This window comes from Phyllostomus discolor, chromosome 12 (assembly GCF_004126475.2).
Source record: "Phyllostomus discolor isolate MPI-MPIP mPhyDis1 chromosome 12, mPhyDis1.pri.v3, whole genome shotgun sequence".
In the NCBI taxonomy this organism is placed as follows: Eukaryota; Metazoa; Chordata; class Mammalia; order Chiroptera; family Phyllostomidae; genus Phyllostomus; species Phyllostomus discolor.
Genome location: NC_040914.2, coordinates 42,877,034 through 42,900,146, shown reverse-complemented (window position 1 = coordinate 42,900,146; position 23,113 = coordinate 42,877,034). Strand labels below are relative to the sequence as shown.

The window sequence follows — 23,113 nt, the reverse complement described above, 5'->3', positions numbered from 1 at the left end:
CGGAAGTAACACTGGGAAAAATCATCTCTGACGCCGCGTGACAGAGAGTAGGCCAAATAAATGCTCGGCATGAACTATCTCACCTGGCGCTTACAAACCCCCCAAAGGGAAGTAGTATCATGGGCCCCTACAACTGCTCTGCCCCAAAATACCCATCTGGTTTGCGAGTGGCTGAGCCCACTCTCGAACCCAAGTTGGTGTGACTCTGAAGGCCCCACGCCATCGCTACAACACACTGCCACCACCTTCGGAAATGACAGCTGCCACCCGGTGGACACCCCCGGACACCCCCGGGCGGGTGGAGGCTCCCGCTCTGCAGCTGGAGCCCCGAGGCACCCTGCACTGCCCGGAGTCCAGGGCCCGCAGTCCCGAGCACCCTGGGAATGGGCGCTTTCACAAATGCCTACCTTCTGTATAATTACATAGTTCTTCTCATAAATAGTCCTTATCCACCGTTCATATTTAGACTATTTTTATAAAGCTCTGTTTTACACACATTCTAAGTCAATCTACCCCCAAGGTCATCCACTCCGGCAGCTACGCATCCCCTCGGGGAACATCTGTGGCGGCCGCTCCGGGCCACGCGCACTAAAGGCGCTGGTCACCTGTCCCCGCCCTCGCGGAGGCCACCTTCTGGGAACCGGGGTGCTTCACCAGCGGGCTGCCACAGGAAATGACGGCTGAACTCTGTAAGACCAACTGTACTCGGGGGTGAAAATCGGGGAGAGGAGACGGTTAAGATAAAGGAAACAGCTAAACGAAGGGCAAAAACCAAACGGCGCACTGAGGGAATGGTGCAGCGGGGTGCTCAAGCGCTGGGGCGGGGGATGGTCTGGGAGGCTGTTGACCCCGCAGGCAGCGGGAACCGGCACGTGCTCAGACAGACCAGTAACCAGGACGACAGCGCGGAAGGACTCAAGAGGGAGAAGGAGTCCGGAGGGAGATATTGGACAACTATCTCAGGAATCCAGGTGAGAGATGATAAGGCCTCTAGCTAGGGCAGCGCTGGAAACAGACAGGAAAATGATGACTCGTCACAGAGGAAGAACCTCTGCCTGTCCGTCACACTGCGGGGGGCGGGGTCAGACTGCTGGGGGCGGGGTTCGCGGGGCACAGGGGAGGGGGAGGGCTCTACGGACAACCGAAGGAGGACGAGAAAGCAAAGTTAGCTCCTGACCCCACATGTTGCTACTGACATTAAGCCTCCAATGCATTAGAGATTTAAAAAATAAAAGTATAAAAATAGGGAAAAAATATGGATGAATGGTTGTACAATCTTGGAATGGGAAATATCTTTCCAAACAAGACTACGGAAGCAGAAATCACGAAGGAAGAGGGGGAAATTTTTTGCTACACAAAAAGCAGCTAAACTTCTATGCTATTAAAAATTAAATTTAGCCCTGGCTGGCATAGCTCAGTGGATTGAGCGCGGGCTGTGAAACAAAAGTGTCCCAGGTTCGATTCCCAGTCAGGGCACATGCCTGGGTTGCAGGCCACGGCCCCCAGCAACCGCACATTGATGTTTCTCTCTCTCTCTCTCTACCTCCCTCCCTTCCCTCTCTAAAAATAATCTATTTAAACAAATTAAATTTAAAAAAAAGAAAAAATAAGTGGAAAGATAAACGGGGGGGGGGAATATTTGTAGCATATAACAAGGAACTAATAATTTCCTATAACCTTTATAATGCATATATGCATTTTAAACGCTTGAAATAAATGAAATGACAAATATTTCCCTAGGAAAAAAATGGGTTAGAAACACAGAAAGTTCACAAAAGAATACAAATGGCCAGTAATTACAGGGAAAAAACTCTTAAACTCATTACTACTCAAAGACATGCAAGTTAAAGGAACAGTAACACCAGGTTCAGCCGTCAGCCTGGCAAAGACAAAGAAGAACGAGAGCACGGAGTGTCATCCAGCGCGTGGGGAAACGCCACGCTCTCACATCATTCCAGAGGAAAATCTGGCACCACGCACCCTCCACAGTAAACTTGCAGAAACTTCTATAAAAGGAAAAAGGCTGCTTTATTTTTAAACGGTGATTTGGTGACTTGTGGTTGGATGACTAAAGAAAAGATGACGCCATGAAGCAAGGCCGGGGACTCCAGGAGAAGCGGGCCAGAAAGACAATAACCCTCGTCTGAAACCGGCTCGGGCCGGCACGTCAGGGGCCTGCGGGCAGCTGGGACTCCGGCCCGACGGACTCAGGAGGGACCAGGGTGGAAACCCGGGCGTGAACAATGGCCCCACGGGAGTGGCTGGGCTCCCTGGAGGAGCAGGCTGCAGAGAGACAAAACCGGTCACGGACTGGGCCTCAGAAAGGGGCCTTTAGGAGACAAATATTTCAGAGAAAGGACAGTCACTGTAGTAAATAGGATGGAAACCATGAGACAGCCACGTGATGGCAACCAGGAAGGAAAATGCTGCAAGAAGCTGGACGAGGTCGCCAACTTCAAATGTTGCCGAGGGAAGCAGTGGCAGAGAGGAGAGATGGTGTCAGATACGGAAGAAGGCCCCCCCCCGCCCAGACCCCAGTAAGGGGCGTCTCGGTGCATCTCAGTGCGGTGCGGCGGGGGAGGCAGATTTACTGTAGCCAGGAAAGCAACTAGGAGCGGGGAACTAGAGGCAGCAAAGGCAGGCTGCTTGTTCCAGAGGGTTAAAAGGGAAAGAAAGGGCTAATCTGAGAAGGTGGCCCGTCCAAGGAAGGAGTGTCTGCCTCAGAGTGTGTCCGTGTGTCTGTCACCAGTCTGCCCCCCCTTCTCCTTCTCCCCTGACTGAGGAGAGGCACGCATTGCAGCCTGCAGGGAAAGAGTCAGTGAGGGGGGGGCTGAAGACAGGACACGTCAAGAACAGCAGGAAGCGAGGTCCGACAGCTCGCTGTGGAAGGGACCGTGCCCACTTCTTCCTTGAGAAAAGAGGGAAGGAAATGAGAACGAGCAAGAACGACATTTGTCTCACTAGCCCCTCTGAACTTCAGTTTTCTGTCTGTAAGACAGGACCGGGAACAGCCCCTGCTCTCGTCAGACTGCTGCAGAGCGAGCTCACGGACACGAGCACCAGCAGGCTCTCGACAACAACAGCTACGTGTCTGCGTACGTAGCTGTGAGTGTGTGTGTGAGACGGTCAGATCCCAGACACGAAACCTGCCTCTAGAGCCTAACGCCCAGCGCCTTGCGTGACAACACCTGTCTACCTTGTCCCACTGACATTTGTCCAAAGGAGAACACGCGGGCGGCCCTACCCACTCCACCCTCGGCAAGGCAGAGGAATGGCCAGGTGGAGAACTCCGCCATCGTAACCCTAAAGCAGCCCAGGCCAACAGCACACGGAGAGAGGGATCAGAGCGTGCACTGGGGCCTGCGAAGAGGAAATCCGCTGAACAAGTCCGGCAGAGCACATGACTTCAGCGGTTTCCCAGCTCTGTGCAATACAGAAGGGGAACCTGCCAATGCCGGAACTGACTCCTCCAAACCACCGACATTCGGTTCCTCCGGGGCAGCCACCCTGCCACCACACCCAGCTCGCACAGCAAAGGCCCCCGAGTGCCGGGGGGCTTGCTGCTGCAACCCCCCCCACGTGGGGCCACCTTTCCCCGCAGTTAGGATTCCACTTCGCCACGAACACACCTGAACACCATCTAGGCACGGGAAGCGGCCTAGCGATTTCATTAGTGTGGTGAGAGCAAGTCCGGGCAGAAAGGAATGTAGGGCATTCAATAAAGCGTTCCTCGCCCTGTGAAGAGGGAGGGGCACGAGGGCTGGTTTCCCAGAGAAAACGGCACTGAGGTCGTGCAGGGCTCTGTGGGTGTGCGCGGGTGTACGTGTACCCATGTGCGTGTGCGTGTGCGTGATGGGGGAGAACACGCCCGAGGGAGGGGAGCTGTGCAGACCCTGAAGGACGTGAAGCAGAAATGCAATGATGGGCCTGACCTAAGCAGCCACTCTAAGCAGTACGGGCTGGGAGGAGCTGAGAAAGTCCTGAATGCCGTGACCCTGGCCAGAAAGGGCACAGGCTTGTTCCCCAAGCCATGCAAGCAAAATGAGAAACCTTATTATCTGCTTTTTAAAGAAACTTCCGAGTATAAATTAAACCGACCTGGTCAGCTATAGGAACAAGTGAAAAGCAGTAGGGAAACTCTTCCTAAGTAACTTATTTAACCTCTGTGCTTCCTGACACCTAAGGCCGACCCATCCCCGGGCAAACCACTGAACTCTCTGAACTGGACGAGGCACATCAAGTCCACTGGCCAGAATCAAACACCCAACTGTCACCACATTCCCAACGAGGCCACTGGAGTGACAGTTGTGCCACTCGGCAGATCTACTCAAAACCGTTCCGTTGTATATTAAACATGGGAGAATTTCATAGCAAGTAAATCGTAGTTCAGCGAAGTTTCTAAAAAGTCCCTGGGCTCAGAGGTCAACTCCTCACTCCCTGACCAAGCCTTCTGATGCAGAGCCTCGTGAAACATCCCACACTGGAGCAATCTTTCCATGTACAAAGACCTTTTGACCTCAAAGGAGAGGAAAAAAAAAAAACAAAACCTTCAAACCGCGTTAAACCTCAACGATAGCTCAAGTCCCGGCAGCTACACCCTAATCGCCACTGGCTCCGAGCAGCACCCGAGAGGGAAACGAAGAAAACCGGTCCCGAGCCCTCTGAGAGGAGAAGGCAGGTCTGTACCCTCTGCACAGCCACCCTCTGAGTCACCGCCCACGGCAGCTGCGGCTGCCGGAGCCGGAGCCCGGGGGACAGGCAGAGCCTGCAGAGCAAGTGCCACCTCGAAAATTTACCTTTCAGATCTGGTGCTTGGTGCGAACGTGCCGGGGGGAGGGGTTAACTGCGACACTCATTACAGAGAGTCCGTGCCCTCAGAGGCGCACAGGGCGTCAGGGAGGAGAAGAGCATGGGCACTTACTGTAAGAAGCTGTGATACAGGTACACTGGGGGGAGGGGGTGCTACGGAAACACGAGAGGAGCCTCCAACCCAGACCTGGGGAAAGGGCGGAGTCCAGGAAAGCTTCCTGGAAGAGGCTCTAACCGAATTTATTTTCCTAGATGGGTAACATCCTTACCCAGGTCAAAGTTCAAGAAGTACAAAAAGGAAGAAAATTTCACGAAGTGAGCAAACGAGAGTGTCATATGCTGCTGAGATTGGGAAAGAAGGTGCCGACAACCTTCCAGTGGGTGCAGGAATGAGGTCGCGGGTGAGCTGAGCAGGAGAAACTTCAGTGGGGGAAAGGGGGGCCCATGAATCCCTCCCACGCGGGGCGAGGCAAAGCAGTGGGGGGCCAGGGAGCCAAGACGAGTTTTCCCTGAGGGAAAAAAGAAGGGGCAGCGATCACAGTGAGTCTAGTATTAAGAGAGTGTATCTTGAAGGGGGGAGCATGGTTATGTGCTAAGGAGAGAGAGTGGGAAGGAAAAAATGGAACAGGGGCCCAAGGAGAAGCGGAAGCAGGGTCCAGACCACAGACGGGGGGAAGAGCCTTCTCCCGCTGCTACAGGGAAGGAGGCCGAGACGGCACACTGGACCAGCTGGGACAACCGTGTCAGAGCAGGAAAACGGAGGTCATCTGCAGGGAACACAGAGGTTCATCAAGCTGTGATACGGGCGGCTAGGGGTGGAGATGCCTACTGAGGCTCCAAGTGGGGTTAAAAGTTTTGATCAGCCTCGCCCACCTCTGACAATTGACGTGTTACTTTCAGAAGTCACCTCCTCCATGAGCTCTTCCCTGATCTGCCACCGGAAACAATCTCTCCGTCCTCCAAACTTCCTCCAACTTTCCCTAGGGCGCTCTGTACGCCCCTCCCTCTCTCTTTAAAGACTTGATGCAGTTGTGTTTAGAAAGAGGGGAAGGGAGGGAGAAAGAGAGGAAGAAGAGACAGGACCAAACTCTGTATCTTCGTTTCTCTTTACCTCTTAGTGCAGTTATTTAAATACAGAGGAGTGGAACCCTCTTCCGATTTATCTTGGAAGAGCTCTGCATATAACTGCTGGATGACACACACTGTCCCTGGCCTCCACAATGACCAAACAATAATAATTAAAAAAAAAAAAGACATTCCCTAACCTCTCGCACCACGCCCCTGACATTCTCCTCGCCACCACAGCCCCCACACCGCACCGAGTCCACTGCACAACACTCCTGGGCAGCCGCGTGGTGGAAGGAGGTGCGGCTGGACACCGAGAAGGACACACAGACCGTCTGGACCCTGAAGGAACGAGAAAGAACGGGGCAAACACCCGTGTGGCCAGGCTTCCCCTCATCCCCCACACCTTTCCGCTGATCTTGCCAAACTCGGCCGTAAAATAATCTTTCCCCGTCTAAACGCTCACACTTCCACTGCAGCATTTCCTTAGCAACCATTTACTGCCGGTGACATTCGCTACACCTTGCATGCTCAGGTGCTGAGTAACTTCTCGAGCGGCCCCGCGCCGTCGGCCCCGTCGGCCCGTGAGGCCCCCAGGGCAGGCCTGGGTGGCACTTCCGCACTGGGCACCTCCCCAGTTCCCCCAGACAGTCCTGGACACCGCGGGAGCTCCAGACTGGTCCTCACCGGTTTTATTTCACTGACAGTGTTTTGCCCAACTGTTTTAGCCATGTCACAAAAGAGGGGGGTGGAGAGAGCAACAGAATATCATCAAGCCATTCATAATACTTGTTAAGGACAACACAGGAAATGGAAATAAAAATGGTTTGAAGTAACATGAGAAAGTACTTGGGTTAGAACACAATCTTCCATTAACTCTCATACAGTCTATGCTTGAAAATCTGCAACGTGGGTTTTTGCAAAGCAAATTCCCTTTTGCAGAGGGAATTTTTTTTTTTAGAAATTTCTTACTGTTTTCAAGTTCTGCCTCATATTATACACATATTTGTTGCCTAGCTCCGTTCCTCTGACACCACATGTGACAAACTGAACCCCCTCTTCCAGTTTCCAGGAGCTTTTCTGGAAACGCAGACACAGGCACAATGGGAACGGCTGAATGAACTCCCATACTGGATGACAGCTTGAACTGTGAGCGTCTGTGTTGCTCCGTTCCCTCTGAATCCTGTTTCCGGATCACGTGATCTCAGTCCTTCCCATGTCCCCACCCCCTCCAGAATGCACTGACCCTTCCGCGCATCCCGGGCACGCGCTGGTCCTGTGGCGAGAACCAACCCCACTGGGGGGCCCACACCCACTGGTGGGAGTGGCTCCAAAGCTCCCTGTTGAAAAGGGCCCGCCGTGGGCGTGAGGAGCCCTCCGCACACCTGTCCTCCCGGCGTGAGATGACCGAGGTCCCTTTCAAAGGCTGGCCTCCGGCTGAAGACAACACGGGGACCTTCGATCGGCCCAGAGGACGAGGGGAAGGCCTCCTCCTGCCCGCATCTCCACACGTGCACTGACGAGCGAACACGCGTCTCAGATTTGCTTCGCTGTCTTCTACGTTCCCGCTGATGTTGCTTCTGCAGTAACCACCCCTCAGGCAGCAGGCCCGGCCCGGCCCGGGTCAGCACCTCGCTGAGGCGCCCTTCCGTCCCACCCGAAAGGCCTTCCACGGAACAGGCCCTGCAGGGCTCCTTCGAATCAGAAACCCAGCAGCTCCTTTCTCTGTCGAGACGAAATTCATACGACACACGTTCGCCACTCTTAACCGTTTCAAAGTGTGAAATCCAGTTGTTTTCAGTGTACTCACAGCGACATACCACCACAGGTCTCTCTAACTCCGGGGAACTTTCACCCTAAAGGAGGCCCCACCCCCCTCGGCAGTCACTCCCCACCCGGCAGCTCTTTTTGAATACAGTTTACTCAGCTGGTGACAAATCTTAATTACACGACACTCCAGCCCGCGTTTACCCAGCCGGTCTGCAAAAGCAGCACAAGACATACTTCCACAGGCCTTACTGAAATCTGGACTTTGGATGCCAGGGCTTCTCTGACTCAGCAATCTGGCGGCCCTGTGCGCAGGAATGATGGCGACGCGGCGGGGCCTTTGCCGGGGGTCGGGGGTCTGCTGGACTCCGCGGCGTCACCTCTCACCTGCGCCCGTGGGAAACCCGCTCGGTCACGGGCAGGGAAGCGCTGCCAGAGACCAGCCCCCGGGGCCAGAATCTGGGACCACCTCCTGTGCCTCTTCAATAACAGGCACATTTGCACTCCCCCACTTTTTGAAAAACACATTCCTGTTCTTCACAATGCCTTGAAGACCCTGCCACAGTTCAGCAATTGTACCCATCCCACTGGTACAACCACGCCTCTCACTCAAGCTCCGCAGGCCACCGACCTGAGAGCCCAAGAGCGAATGGCAAGAAACTACAGATCGAGCGTGGAACAGCTGAGCCCTGGCCGGGAACACATTCCACATCCTTGCTTGAGACAGTCCCTGACACCCATCACCCGGACAGAGAACGGTGTTTCCCACAGCAGCGCGCCCTGGAGCACCGGTCCTAAGCAAGACGACACGGGGGGAGAGTCGGCCAGGAAATGAGGTTTGAGGAATTACCGCTCGCACGCTCCTCGTCCGTGGACACTCAGAACGCACGGCCTGTAACAAAGGATCTAAACAACCCACCGGTGAAACAATCTGTTTAACTCGGTTTAATCCAGTATTTCGGATGCCTGTTTGACCACGGAACTCTTCCTCGAAGTCAAACACACTCATTAATAGAACAAACCTCAAAAATAGTGATGCAGGAAGTCATCCACACAGCTTTCCAATCCCAAACTGCACCCTCCTTTAACAAGAAGAGTCAGTTACGTCAGTTAGTTAGTTAGTTAGCACCGTTCCTCTCTTCACGGTACGCACATCAAAGCGGTGGATGCAACACCTGTTCTCTCAGCGCCAACTTCATGGTGCATTATGCATCTCTGCAACGTCACAACACATCCTGCTTGAAAGCCCTCTGAGAGATTCTAGCCAATTTCTCCAAAAGGAAATTTAAGCCACAGGTTACAAAAATCTCCAAAGTTGAAACGGCCTTGTTCTGGGGGGCAGGGGGAAAGTCAAGGTCTCAATGCATAGACTACAAAGCATGGCAAACTCCAGAGCACATTCACAAGAGAGCCACTGCTAATGTCCAATGTTTAGGATACCATCCAGGCCCTGGCTGGGTAGCGCAGTTGGTTAGAGTGTCATCCCAACACACCAAGGTTGCAGGTTCAATCCCTGGTCAGGGCACATACAAGAATCACCCAATGAATGCATAAACAAGTGAACAACAAATCGATGTCTCTCTCTCTCTCTCCCTTCCCTCTCTCTCTTTCAAATCAATAAAAATAAACAAGGTATCCAAATATTATGTAGAGAAAAAAATAAAGCAGATTCTCTACCTCATTCCTCATACTGACATAAATTCCAAAGGGACCAAAGGGTCAAATGTTAAAATTCCCTATATACTAAAAACACTAGAAGCACAGGGGAATGTTTCTGTAAAATCTCAGTACAGATAAGAACTTTCTAAAAGTAACATAAAGTCCCAAAGCTAAAAATATAACAGATGTTTTAAAATTGTAAACTATTCTGAATACTTTAAAAGTCAAACGTTACAGAACAAACTGGGATAACCCTGGCACGCGGCATCCAACGGGCCGATCTCCCCAACGTGCAAAGACCTCTCTCGAATCAGTAAGACAAGACCAACAGCCCGTAGGAAAAAGAGCGAAGGATTCTGCCAAAACTGACAGGAAGGGAAATACAGACGGCTTTCAATCACATGTGAAGATGCTCAGCTTCACTCAAAATTAAATAACCTAAAAATAAAACTATAACAAAAGACTATTTTCACCTATGAAATTCACAATTAAACACACACACACACCACAAAGCCTGATCCTCCAATTGATGAAACTGTGGGGAAAGCAGCCCTCACGTATGACTGAGGACACCTCAACTAGGACAAGCCCCACCGGACTGCGAACTGGCAACACTTACCCAAACTAAATGGACAGATTCCCTTTGACTCGGAAATTCCACTTTTAGAAACTGATCCTACAAGAACACTTCTCAAGTGCAAGTACAAAGTTGCTAGCTACAGCATTATACATAATAGCAAGAGCCGGGGGCGGGGACACGTCCATTAAGAGGTCCATTGAGAGGGAAAAGGACACAACTGTGAAGAAACAAATGAAGCACAATGAATGACTTAACACAAGGCAGGATGGATAGAGTGTTACCAGTTCTAACAAGCAAATCAAAGCAACCTGTATGTGTCTGCACAGAACAGCCCCCCCCCCGCAGGGCACACGAGCGCGACAATCCCTGCATCTGGGGAAACTGCGTGGCTGGGAAACAGGACTAAGGAGACGGACTTCTCGCACTGTACATCCTAGCATAGTTTCTGAATTAAGTATCAGGCCTATGTATTATCTATTTTTTAAATGATTACAAAAAAATGCTTTCCTTAAAAAAAATTAACACTATGCCCTGGCTGGTGTGGCTTGGTGAACTGAGCACCGGACTGAGAACCGAAGGGTCGCCGGTTCGATTCCCAGTCAGGGCACATGTCTGGGTTGCAGGCCAGCCCCCCAGTAGGAGGCGTGGTAGAAGTAGCCACACACTGATGTTCCTCTCCCTCTCTTTCTCCCTCTCCTTCCCCTCACCAAAAATAAATAAGTAAAACCTTACAAAATAAAAAATAAATAAATAAAAATAAGAAAATTAACACCAAATCTGCCTAAAATGGTTTGTGGGAATTCTCCAGTTTTTAAAGAAAAAAACCCAGAGTCAAGCCATTGTCAAGCACTACTTTTCAAACTGTCAATGATTAAGAAGCACCGTCCAAACTAATGACGTAACAATATGTCTTCGAGGCAGACACACATTTTGTTATAATCGTCATGCAAGTAGTTACGTTACGTTTGCTTCCTTGTACGTGATGACTATTTAAAGGTCATCTGAGATGTTACTGGTAATAAAATGATCTACACTGGGAGACTTCCCATTTCAATTTTATTTTTATATAATTTTCTAATTTTTTAAAAGATTTTTATTTATTTGTTTTTAGAGAGCGGGCGAGGGAGAGAGAAAAAGAGGGGGAGAAACAGCGACGCAAGAAACATCCATCACCTGCCTCTCGCCTATGCCGCAACCAGAGGACGGAACCCGCAACTCAGGCACGCGCCTGGACTGGGAGTCAAACCCAGGACCTTTCGCTTTGCGGGACGACGCCCAAGCAACTTAGCCACACTGGTCAGGGCTCATTTTCCATCTGTAATGATCAGTTTTTCTTTCTTATTTTTTTAACGCTTCACAAATGTGCGTGTCCCCCGTGCACGGGGCCCGGCTGATCTCCTCTGCATTGTTCCCGTTGTGGTGTTTGTGCTGCCCGAGCAAGCACATTTTCCTTTTTTTTTTTAACTTTTCTAATTTTGCCCTGTTCTCTCTTTTTATACTTCAATGTCTTCTGCTTCAGTTTTTAGGATCACTCATTAATCCTCTTCAAGAAAAATACTTTTAGATTTTTATGTTGCTATTTCGTGATCCCGGGCCACAGACTGATACTTTCCACCCTGTGGAGAAATACCCATCACGGTAACAGTGTTCCCTTCCAGTACAAAAGCCTCACAGTTTGTTCTGAGAGCCGGAGTTCTCTCAGCCACCAGACATCTGTCCTAGGAGAAGCCAAGCCCTGGGCTGGCGGCCGCCTCTCCAGTGCTCCCTTCTGCTTTTCGTTATGATTCCCAGTGAGTCAACAGGAAGGTATTCTGAGTAAAGAAGAAATAAAGGCCTTCAGACAGCCTTTCCCCCACCCACAACACGAAAAAACACAGTTCTCGCCAAATGATCCAAGGCAGTTTCCAATCCAATTTGCCACTCCTGTCTGCATGAGGTCATTATTCAAAAAAAAAAAAAAAAAAAATCAGCGACTGGGAAGAAGGAAAGCCTTTCTAAACGGAACCAAAAGCAGATACCAGGGCATGAAAAAGAAAACCTCTGGCCTCCCCAGAGTCACTGTGTGTAACTATACAACCTCCACCGCATCCACTTCCACTGCCAGGGAGACCCGCCTGTGGGCAGGAGTCAGGTCAAAAAAGCTAAATAACCCTGGCTGGTGTAGCTCAGTGGACTGAGCTCAGGCTGTGAACCAAAGGGTCGCTGGTTCGATTCCCAGTCAGGGCACATGCCTGGGTTGCAGGCCAGGTCCCCAGTACAGGGGCCATGTGAGAGGAAACCACACATTGATGTTTCTCTCCATCTCTTCCTCCCGTCCTTCCTCTGTCTCTAAATAAATAAATAAAATCTTTTTTAAGTCAAATATACCCATTTATCACCAGCCAATTATCATGTTTCTAGACACCTACATAAAAACCACTTAACTGAGAGATTGTGTTTTACAGTATTTCTTACAAGCATGGACACACAAATCTCTCACTCGTCAACAAATACTGAACAGCTATGCAGGTAAGTCCATCACTGTCTTCCGCTCTGCAGGGAGTAAAAGACGTGTAAGACAGAGTCCAACAACCTACATACAGACACACACAAACACACACGAACGCCGAGACTCGCCCTCACGCAGTCGGAGGGGCAGGTGAAAGCCCGGCTGGGCCGGCACAGGGACAGCGCCAGCCGCGGGTGTCAGCCAGGCCCGGGCCGGAATTCCACGGACAGCAGTGGGACCTGGGGACACGGGATACTAACTCCCGTGTCCCCTCTTTAAAATGAAAACGCCAGTCTCACAGCGATGAGCGTCAAGTACTACGGCATGGTTCTGCTTCATCACTGGTAGCTGCCGCCGCCGTCCCCGGCATCTTCACAGAAGCTCCCGTGGTACGCAGGCAGAGGGCTCGGGGGCCCTCGCCCAGCCTGGGATCTGGACCCACCACTGACTACATGGGCGAGTTCAGCTCCCTGAGCTTTGCTTTCTTTCCTGTTAAACGTAGGTGAGAACAAGCCCTTCCCGGAGCTTCCAGAAGAGCTAACTGAACGATGCATATGACTGCTCAGCCCTGTGCCGAGCACATAGTGAGTGCTCCAAGAACGGCACCGATGACGACAGGCGGGGGCACTGATGCAGGGCAGATGGCAGGGCTGGGTTTGGGGTATTGGAGAGGCTTTTTTGGCTACCTTGTAGCTGTTGTAAAGGTACTTGAAGTATTACAGTTTCTAAAATGAAAAGCCTGCCCCGGCTGGTGTGGCTCAGTGACTGAGCCCCCGCCTACACACGGAGGGGTCGCCGGTTCAGTTCCCGGTCAGGGCACATGCCTGGGTGCAAGCCAGGTCCCCCCGCCCAAGTTGGGTGTACAAGAGGCAACAGATCCATGTATCCCTTTCACATCAATGTTTCTCTCCCACCCTTTCCCTCTCTCTAAAAGTAACTAAATAAAAAATCTGTAAAATAAAATACCTTATTGAAAAATAACAAATGTCTCCCAACATAGAATTATGAGCAAAATTTTTTTAAAACATTCAAGCTTAAGCAAGTAAACTCTTTAAAAGAAACCATTAACCAGACCTCTCATCGGTCTGTTTAACATTCTCTGAGGCACACGCGGTAAAGGCTCAGGCGTCGAGCAGACCGCCAGGGGCTCTTCCAGAAGAAAAACGAAGAAGCGGGGTCCCGGCTGGGGCAGGCAGGTGAGGGCGCCTCGGCAGAAGCAGCGCTTCACTCGGCCGGCTGCGAGATAGTCTCCCGGCAACCAAGGCGCACACTACACAAACAGCCCCGGTGCTGTGAGTCACTTCCGGATGGGCTCCCCTTGCCTGCCAGCACTCTCTTACAAATACTTCCTGTGAACGGGTTTATTTAGCAGCCCCAACTGGAGGCAACCAGGAGTCCCACACAGCTTAAACATGCTCGACAGTTCCTGCTGCCAACAGGTATCCCCGAATTGCTGAACTGCGAAGCAGAAGAAATTCCGCAGAAACCAAAGAGAGAGACAGGTCACCGTGCAAAGCCAGAAAATTAAGTTCCCAGAACATGCTGACTTAAGACCTGAAATATATTTTTCGCTCTATTTTCACATACATAATTGTTGCTCTGATCTATAAGAACAAAAGAATCACATCTATGCTAAATTAGATGGAATTAATGGTCACTTACCCATCTCAGACTTTCCCGACCTTGACTAGCAGGCAATTCATACACTCCAGCTAGCAGCTAATCGACTCGGAGACTTAGTGAAAATCCGGGGAACTGGTCAAGTATTAAACCCAATTCTCTTGGCTACCAGCTCTTTTTTCCCACCTGAGAAGGATCTCACGTGTGTCACACTATTCTTCATGAACTAATAACCACAGACCACTTAGCCTATCATCAAGAGTAGAGAGGGAAAAAGAGTTAATAGTCCAACATGAAACCTGCAACAGGACAAAGCAACTAGCATTAACACAACCAATGAAAAAGACCGAGAGAGAGGAGAAAATTAAGTCAGCGAAGCAGAAGACGTATGAGAGACACCTAGAATGCCGATTTAACTGAGATTAAAAAATCAACAAAACGAGGAACAGCCCTAAAACTGACTCTGCCAACCTGACCTAACAACGGGCAGAGCGAACGAATCAGAACCCATTCATTCATTACTCAAGGTGTAACGGACAGTTTCCTAGAGCTAAAATAAACAGAAAAGATACTATACATAATTTGGGGAAACCTCAAGAAACGAGAATTGTACAAGTTTCAAGTCAGGAAGAAGTATAAAAAGAAGTGACTTGTCATGGAGTTCAAAACAAGCTAGGTTCACATGTTGTTTCTCAATCCTAAGTACAGGAAAATGAAGTCACATACACGCTTTCTCTGGAAAAGTGAAACAGGGCTCACCATAACAGAAGGAAGAGTCTGGAAGTAGAACTACATGCAGCTTACCATCTGAGAAAGCAGGCATCAGTTGCTAATACGTAGTAATAAGACTGTTCTTAAATGATATCAGAATAACTTAGAAATACCATGAGAATTAAAGACCTGGATTCTTAAAAAAAATTAAATCACTAAATCAAGGAAAAGGTAACAGCACATAAAACTTCAAAATTTAACAAATCTTTACAGAAATTAAACTATGTACACTTTGAATTTATGGAAGAAATTACAAACAGAAAGATTAACATTTAAACACTAATAAATTTAAAACTACAGAGTGAATAAGCACATAAAGTGGAAAATTAAGGGAAAGTATTTGTAGCAAATATGACTGAAGGTTGCCGTTCATATTCTTCTCTTTAAGCTGAGGCATGTGTGATAACGTTGTATTAGTTTCATGGGTGCACGAGTCACTATCTGTGTGCACTGCAAACCGATCAGCGCGATAAGTCGGGTTAACACGCGTCCCCACACGTGGTTACAGAGAAAAATGTTCTCTCTTGTGATGAGGACTTTTAAGATCTACTATCTTAGCAACTTCCAAATATGCAATCCAGTGTCATTAACTGTAGGGCACCCACCCTGTAAGAGCACGCACAGAAGTTAACACGGGGACACCAGAAGGCCAGGGACAGACAGCCATCCACAGCTTGCATGCTAAAATAAATCTGGTAAACAAATACGTGGGGAAATATTGAGCCTTTCCAGCAACCAAAGCAATGTAACATTAAACTAGAATGAATCCATTGTGAACGTTACGTGTCCACTGAAAACAGTAATTAAGACGACACTATGGCAATGTTAAAAATCTGAATTTCTGATTACAGCAATCTAAAAATTATGTACTTAGACAGTTTTTCCCTTTTCGTAATTCCTTTTTTCTTTATTATAAAATTCATCTTTAGCCTGGCTGGGTAGCTCAGTTAGTTAGAGCCTCATCCCGATACACCAAGGTTGAAGGTTTGATGCCCAGTCAGGGTACACACAAGAATCAACCAATGAAGACATAAGTAAGTGGAACAACAAATCAATGTTTCTCTCTCTCAAATCCATAAAAATAAATTAAAAATTTTTCACAGTCATTGCACAAAGCATTTTAAATAAACAGAAGGGCATTAAATAAAAAGTGTGGGTCACACCGCCCACCCACACTGCACCCCCCAGAGGCAGTCTCTCTCTGTGGTGTTTCCTTTTTAAGACAAAAACTTGAAGTCTGAAGTGAAAACACGAGGGTTGCCAACCTTCAGGACCTTGAAAGTGCCCAGAAAATTCCCCAGAAAAGTTTATTAACACCCTGTCCTCTTGACAGTAAATCAGCTTTTGCCCCCAAGGACTGGGATGAAGAGCATGTTCATTGAGTGACTGCTGTGTTTCAGACGCCGGGCCCGGCAACTCCTCACAGCGGCTCCCAAGATGCACGCTACGTCCACACTGCCAAGGACAAATTTAGACTCACTCCCTAAGGTAAAGCAACTTGCAAAACCAGACTCAGAACTCACACCTGCCAAAACCGAAAGTCCTCCTCCTTTTCACGCCGAGAATCGTGGGAGTCCAGACTTTCAAAGACATTTTCATTTGACTTTTTCAAGTTCTGCTTTACTTCATTATTAGCATTATGGGATTAGCGTCATATGACTTTCGTTAGTAGTAACGATAGCTACTAACGAGCCAGCTGACTGCTAATATTTACCAGATTACTGCCCGCATTTCATAAATGTGAATTTTGCTGTCTCAGCTACAAGGGTAGGAACAGCTTTTGGTGGCTGCACTAGGAACTAACCTCTTCCCATCTACAACATTGCTAACTGTGGGAATGTGCTCTTCGTTTGAATCACTTTACAACAAATCGCTTTTACAGGCAACCCGCTTCTTACCTAGGGGTCTGTCTAAGGCAGCTGCACTAAGTTTCAGAAAGGAGAACAGAGGTTTTTATTTCTGTCACTGTCGTAAGAGTTAAGAATAATCCCACCCCACACTTCCTCCCTCGCCAATTATGAATGCACGGATGCCTCCAGCTGGCGGTCCCCAACGTGCCACTAAGTAGTCACGTGCCATGGAGCCCCTTAATCACACTGGGTCTCCCCAGGTGATGAAACTAGTTTTCTCATCTGTAAAAGAACTTGAGTCACCTCCTAACAATGATCCCCCTCAGTGTTTAAATGATATTCCCCCACTGGAAAATTCTAGAAGCCGGTGGGCAAGCTTCCCAGTCACCTCGCCTATCCGTTTTATTTTCTTGCCTCTTCGGTGTCTGTTAACTCCTGTTTCCAGGATCACAGCGGGCCGGCCGGGATCTGCCCCAACGCCACGGGAGCCGCGACCCCACTTGGAGAAGAGACCTGAACAGCCCATCCCGGAGAATGCTCCACGCCGACAACAAGGACACGTGCACAAAAGACAGTTTGTTCTTAAGACCTGATTTCTTTCCAAGGCACTTTTCTCAGCTCCCCTAAACGACAGAAGCTGAAGTGCTTCTATTCAGTGCTAGGCTCTTGTTAGCGCTGTGCGGCTCCTGACAGTCTCCAGCCAGTCACAGCCCTTCCTTTCCCTTCCACGGGGTAGGGTGTGCCCTGCCCCTGGCGCTGGGGTTTGGAGCCTGGGCGGCAGGAAGGTGGCCCACGACGACGGGCTCCAACGCCACGCCGGCGAGCCTCTGAGAAAAGGATTGCTCGCTGGGAGAGGGCAGGAATTAACCTGCTCCCGGTGCCCCGGAACCTGACCGAATGCAGTCCCGTGTCCAGTACCGCCCTCCTTCCCTTTGGGGTGCCCTCCCCGGGACGTTCCCTTCCTTGGTTTTGGTCACCTGATCTATTTTTTGTCACCCGATCTATTTTTTCCCTGATTTAGTACTTCTGCCTGGGCAAGCCCTGAGTCCCTGCTGAACCTCACATATTTAAGTCTCACCTTCTTCTCTCGAGTGGAAATGCCACTCGTCTCTATTACCCCTTAACCAGAACAAACGTAAAGCCCGTTCAGAACAGGCAGAAGGAGGAAAGCAAACCCACGTTTAAGCACAAACAAGTAATCCGAGATGCCTCCCCTTACGAAGTCCTTGATCAGCTGGCTCTGCAGCCCTTAGCAAACAGCCCTGTGCCCTCGGAGGGTGTTTCACCAGAGCAGCAACTTGTTTTCCACATTGAAGCGGCTCTCCAAGCCGTAAAGGAAAGCAGAAACTCTGTATTTTCTACTTCCCGGCCACTCCCAGGGCACCCATTTGAGGAAGCACCCCTAAATTTTCCCGGTTAGCTTTCTGGGGTAACACCCACGCCCACGACGCGCTCTCCTGTCTCTGCACACGCTCACACGCGGTCTCCACACTCACTCTCTGCGCGCTCTCCGCTCTTCCCACGGAAGAGCTCGGTGACAGGCACAGGAGAAGACAGAGAGTCCCAGGCGGCACAATGGGGCCCCTGTGCTGCCAGGTGGAGCTTTCAGTGGGAGGAGTGGCAGTCTTATAAATAGAACTAAAGAGGGGAACCTTTTCTTCCTTGGATCTCTCAGATCTTTCTTCCTGGCCTTGGAGCTGGTGCAAATTCCAGGCCTCGAGCCTCCTCCCACAGGGGAGGGTGGAGGTCGGAAGGAAACAGGACGGGGCCAATCCAAAAAGGCAGAGCGGCTGGCGCAGCACAGCGGGTACAGCCCAGCACTCCAAGGTAGGAGACTCCCTGGGCGGGCAGGCGCTGGAGCCCCAGGCTCCCGGGGAAGAGCATGTGACCCCGTGTGCAGTGCACCTCCAACAGTTTCTTGGGGGTGGCAGCAGCCAGAGAAGGTGGCCAGGAGGGAGCCAGTCCTCTTTTCTCAGCACGACCTTCCAGGGCTTCTTTTCCTAACCCTGACCAGTTGTAACATCGAAATAGGTGCTTCCAAAAGCAAGTTTCTAATCAAAGCTTTAAACAAAAAACAAAACAAACAAAAAAAAATCACCGCATCCAGGTTTCGTATGATTGACTCAATTAAATAAAGCAAGCACACTTCCACAACGTCAGGCCAGCGGGCGGAGTGTTCCAGGGCCGATATGCCACTGTCACATGCTCCCTTATAATCAAAGCATAAGAAATAAGTACTATCGCAAAGGTCTCACTGCGCTAGTCACCTCCTGAGTGTGCAAAAACACCCAACTAAAACACACCCCCGGGGCTCATGGCCCCCTCCATGGGTTTCAAAAGAGATGGGCTACCTTCCCAGGCTGGAAAAGCACCTGACAAACGAAATGCCTTGCTAGGGCAGCAACTGAAGAAGAAATGTGATTATAAAAGCATCATTCTATTCAGGCTATAATATCCCAGCACTGAAACGAGATGGTTGGACTAGATTAGCGGTGGCAAGAGGGTGTCAGCCAAGACACCCTCTGCAGCAAGGAGAGTTCACTGCAGAAACCCAATATTAACACTGAGGCGGGACTGCTTTGGATGCGGGCAGGAAGGTGAGCTGAGGGCACCTGCCCCTGCTCATCTCCGAGGCTCCACCGAGCACAAACCGATCTCTGAGGCCCGCTGCAGCTTGCAAATTCCTTGACCTTCCAAAACTAGACCTAGTCCAGGACTGAAGGAGCAGGGGACCTCACATTCTTGTTCAGGGGGCCCTTACAAACTTTGCATAAGAACCAACTGCTGCCCTGGCTGGCGTAGCTCAGAGGATTGAGCGCGGGCTGGGAACCAAAGTGTCCCAGGTTCGATTCCCAGCCAGGGTACATTCCTGGGTTGCAGGCCACAGCCCCCAGCAACCGCACATTGATGTTTCTCTCTCTCTCTCTCTCTCCCTCTCTCTCTCTCTCTCCCCCCCCCTTCCCTCTCTAAAAATAAATAAAAAATAAAATCTTAAAAAAAAAAAAAAAAACCAACTGCTTTTCTAATAACACATCTGTCTGGTGTCTAACCTTCCATTTAGAACAACAGTTCTCCCCACCTAAATCATCACTCATCCCACCCCACCCCTGCCCCAGTCTCCTGGAAGGGCTTCAAGCTCAGAAAAGCCTGGATGCAGGGGAACACACCAAAGCAAGCCAGGGGTAGCCCCAGGGACGGGAAGAAGGGGAATGGAACCGGGGAGGGGCACAAAGGGAACTCCACTGTGTCTTTTTCAGAGGAAAGGGGAAGATCTGAAGGGCTCAAGTTCCTCCTGAAATACACGGATGTGCGCTGCATTGTTCTTGGGCTTTCCTGCGGCGTTTTAATATTTCCAGAATTTTTTTTAAAAAAACCTGTTTATCAGCCCTGGCTGGTGTAGCTCAGTGGATTGAGCACGGGCTGGGAACCAAAGTGTCCCAGGTTCGATTCCCAGCCAGGGTACATGTCTGGGTTGCAGGCCATAACCCCCAGCAACCACACATTGATGTTTCTCTCTCTCTCTCTCTCTCTATCTCCCTCCCTTCCCTCTCTAAAAATAAATAAAATATTTTTTAAAATACCCTGTTTATCAGTAACATTTAAAACATCCATGATTTTTATTAATTAGACTGTGGATCACAGATACCTTTCCTTATCCCTCGCTGGCCTCTTCCACCAAAGCTCCCGTACAGGATGCCTGATCTGTAATTAAATACACCTATCCGCCCCGGGACATTCGGGAATACGGAATCAAACGACGGAAATGAACGCGGACAGTGTGTCGACACTCGGGGACCACCAGGCCTTAAAGCCCCTGAAGAAGGGAAAGAGCGCCTACACACTCACTTCACAAGGAATGCGGAGGATGCCGCCGCTGCTGAGCCGTCTGTGCATACTGCCAAATGCATGGACCTATCTGTACCCACAGCTCTAACAAGGGGAGAAGGAACCCAGCTCATGCAGAAATCAAAACCAGTGAAGAACCAGTGAAACATGAAAGGCAAGAACTTCAAATTCTAAGAAGGCGATCTCGTGCCCACAGCTGGCAGCGCCCCAGACACGCACCACAGGCAGAACGCAGGACACAAGTCTGGACGTTTGTCAGTACACAAAAATGGCCATCGGTGCTTCCCGAACCAAGGGCCAGCAAGGCGGCCCGGTCCTGTGAACAAACACCCCACCCACATTCATCCCTTCAGATCGCCGGCTCCCCTCAGGCACCTCTGCAACCCACGCAGAGAGGTCTCCGTCAGTGTTCACGCCAAGGCCGCGCCCTTCACCGGGTCTTCCTTCCCGACCGCCGAGCCTTACCTCTTTGCCTCTTCCAGATGACAGAGGTATTCGTAAGCCACGTTCTGCCGTCTCCTTTCGTCCATCTCCTCTGCAGTGAGTCTCTCATTGTCCAGGACGGCTGAAAGGGGAAAGAATGGGAACAACAGAACCTGTAACCTGGCTGAGCGACCCAAGGCCACCCCCGCATCGAATTCCTGCTCCTCGCCTCAGAGTCAGGGTGACCGGCAGACGCGTGGCCAGCCAGGGACATGAGGACTTTCCTGACACAGGAACCATGGGGCTTCGGGCCTTCCCATCTCACCTTTTTCTTTTCTTTTCTTTCTTTTTTAAAGTATGATAACATGAATATGTACTATATTTTAGCTTAACTTGAAAAATAATGGCTTGAGATCTAGGGCCAAAACTCCGTCTGCCAGACTCTCTCTACACACAGAGATGGTCTTGCTGTTTCCCTCTTTTACTAACAACCGAAGTCAGCAGTCCCGTCACTGGGAACAGAGTGGCAGCCGCTGAGCCTCGCACTTCACACGCCCTCTCTCATGGGAGCCCCGCGGCAGTCCTGAGTATCCCTCACGTTAACAGGCGAGGGAACGGAGGCAGGGCGATGTAACCCCCTGGCCAGCAAGTGATGGGGCCTGGATTCACCCCTGGGCGGCCCATCCCAAAAGCCCGTGAGGCGAACCTCAGAGCAATCCACCTCCTGCATGGGCACCCAGGGTATGGAATAAATCCCTAACTCCTTGGGATGGCATTCGAGGCCTTTCCCAATTTAGCTCCAACTACTTTTGGAAACTCTCCCCCCTCCCTCCCTCCCTCCCTCCAGTGAGCACTCCACACCACAATTCCCAGCACCTTTCCGCGGTTCAAAACCATAGCTCATGCTCCCCCCACTCTGAGTCACCTCTCCTGCCCCACCCTGCCCCACCAAACCTGCCAGCATACTTCAAGGCTCTGTTCAACTGTCACTGCTGCGGGTCCCCTCTTTCCCCAAGCCCGTCCCCAACCATGGTGCCATTTGCTTATGCCGAGTTTGTGCACACACCTTTTATCTTTATTGTACCTCATTATCACTGGGTTGTACACCTGTCTCTCTCTCTCTGATTAAAAGGTTCTTTGAAGGTAGGGCCTGGTCTTACTCACCTTGAATTTCACAGAAGTGACACAACACCACACATGTAACTGTTGGTGAGTGAAATTACCCTGAAAACTGAACATGACTCCCAGGATATAAAAGAAAACCGAAAACCTCGAGACTCCAAAGGACTCCCCTTTGGCCGGTACTAACCATCCTGCCTGCAGTTCAATGACGTCCCGGGGACAGCTACAGAAAATGAGGAAGTCAGAGGGGCTTTTTGTTTGTTTTGGGGGATTTTTTTTTTTTGGTTGTTGTCCTTTTAGTTTTTACTTTTGAAATCCTGTCGAGGGAACTGAGCCGGAAAAAGCTGAAGTGACTCGCCCAGGGCCGGGCAGGGCCGGACCCGCCGGGGTCTCCCTGGCACAAGGGCAGCAGCTCCCCTCCAGAAGCAGCAGAGCCCTCGCCTCCGGCCCCGGGACACGCCCTGCACGGTCCTCCTGCCACCTCACCCTAGGCCGTCCCCCTCAATCACGGCCGAGCTGGGCGGTGGGCGGCGCTGGGTGAGGCCCTCCAGCCGCAACGCCCCGGCTAAAGCGTGGAGACCGCCTGGGTCCCCCCTCGCCGCCTCGGAGACCGAGGGGCGCGGGCCGGGAGCCCCGCCGCCCGCCACCCCTCCCGCCCACCGCCCCGGCTCTTCCGGGTCCGCGCGGCCCACGGCCGCCCTGCCCCACCCGCCCAGCCGACCCCCTCCCGGGAAAACGGCGCCTGGGCAGCAGAGAACCCAGCCCCGAACCCCCCGCGCCGCAGATCCCCGCACTCACAGCCATAGTGCGGCCGGGACACGCCCAGTCCGTCAACCTCGTCCGTGGCGGACATGGCGGCTGAGCCCAGGTCTCTGCAGAGGAAGCGGTGAGACCTCGGAGGCGCGGGCGACGGCGGTGCGGCTCCTACAGAGAGCGCGGGCTGTCCTGGTCCCAGAGGCCCCGCCCCCGAGGCCCCGCCCCGGCGGCCCCGCCCCGGGGGCCCCACCCTGCCGCGCCGTGGGGAGCGGGCGGAAGGAGGCGGGGCCCGGGCCCGCCTGTCCCGCCCCTAGCCCCGCCCCCCCGAGCTCTCTAGGCTCCGACTGGAGGCGGAAG

General features: G+C 51.1%; 1 protein-coding gene across 2 annotated transcripts in view; it reads right to left on the bottom strand.

Annotated features, from left to right (window-relative positions):
- The window catches only part of IQGAP1 (IQ motif containing GTPase activating protein 1), a 71,422-nt gene extending 48,429 nt beyond the window's left edge, over positions 1–22,993 (bottom strand). Inside the window, exons 1-2 of one of the 2 annotated variants that reach the window (XM_028502185.2) lie at positions 22,799–22,993; positions 20,921–21,020 (exon numbers count right to left, since the gene is read on the bottom strand). In XM_028502185.2, coding sequence (XP_028357986.1) covers positions 20,921–21,020; positions 22,799–22,853 — 155 coding nt within the window. In that variant the 5' untranslated portion in view covers positions 22,854–22,993. Of the gene's footprint in view, positions 1–4,161; positions 4,167–20,920; positions 21,021–22,798 lie in introns of those variants that run through there. The other variant, XM_036012316.1, reaches the window with a different exon arrangement.
- Positions 22,994–23,113: the final 120 nt, after the last annotated feature.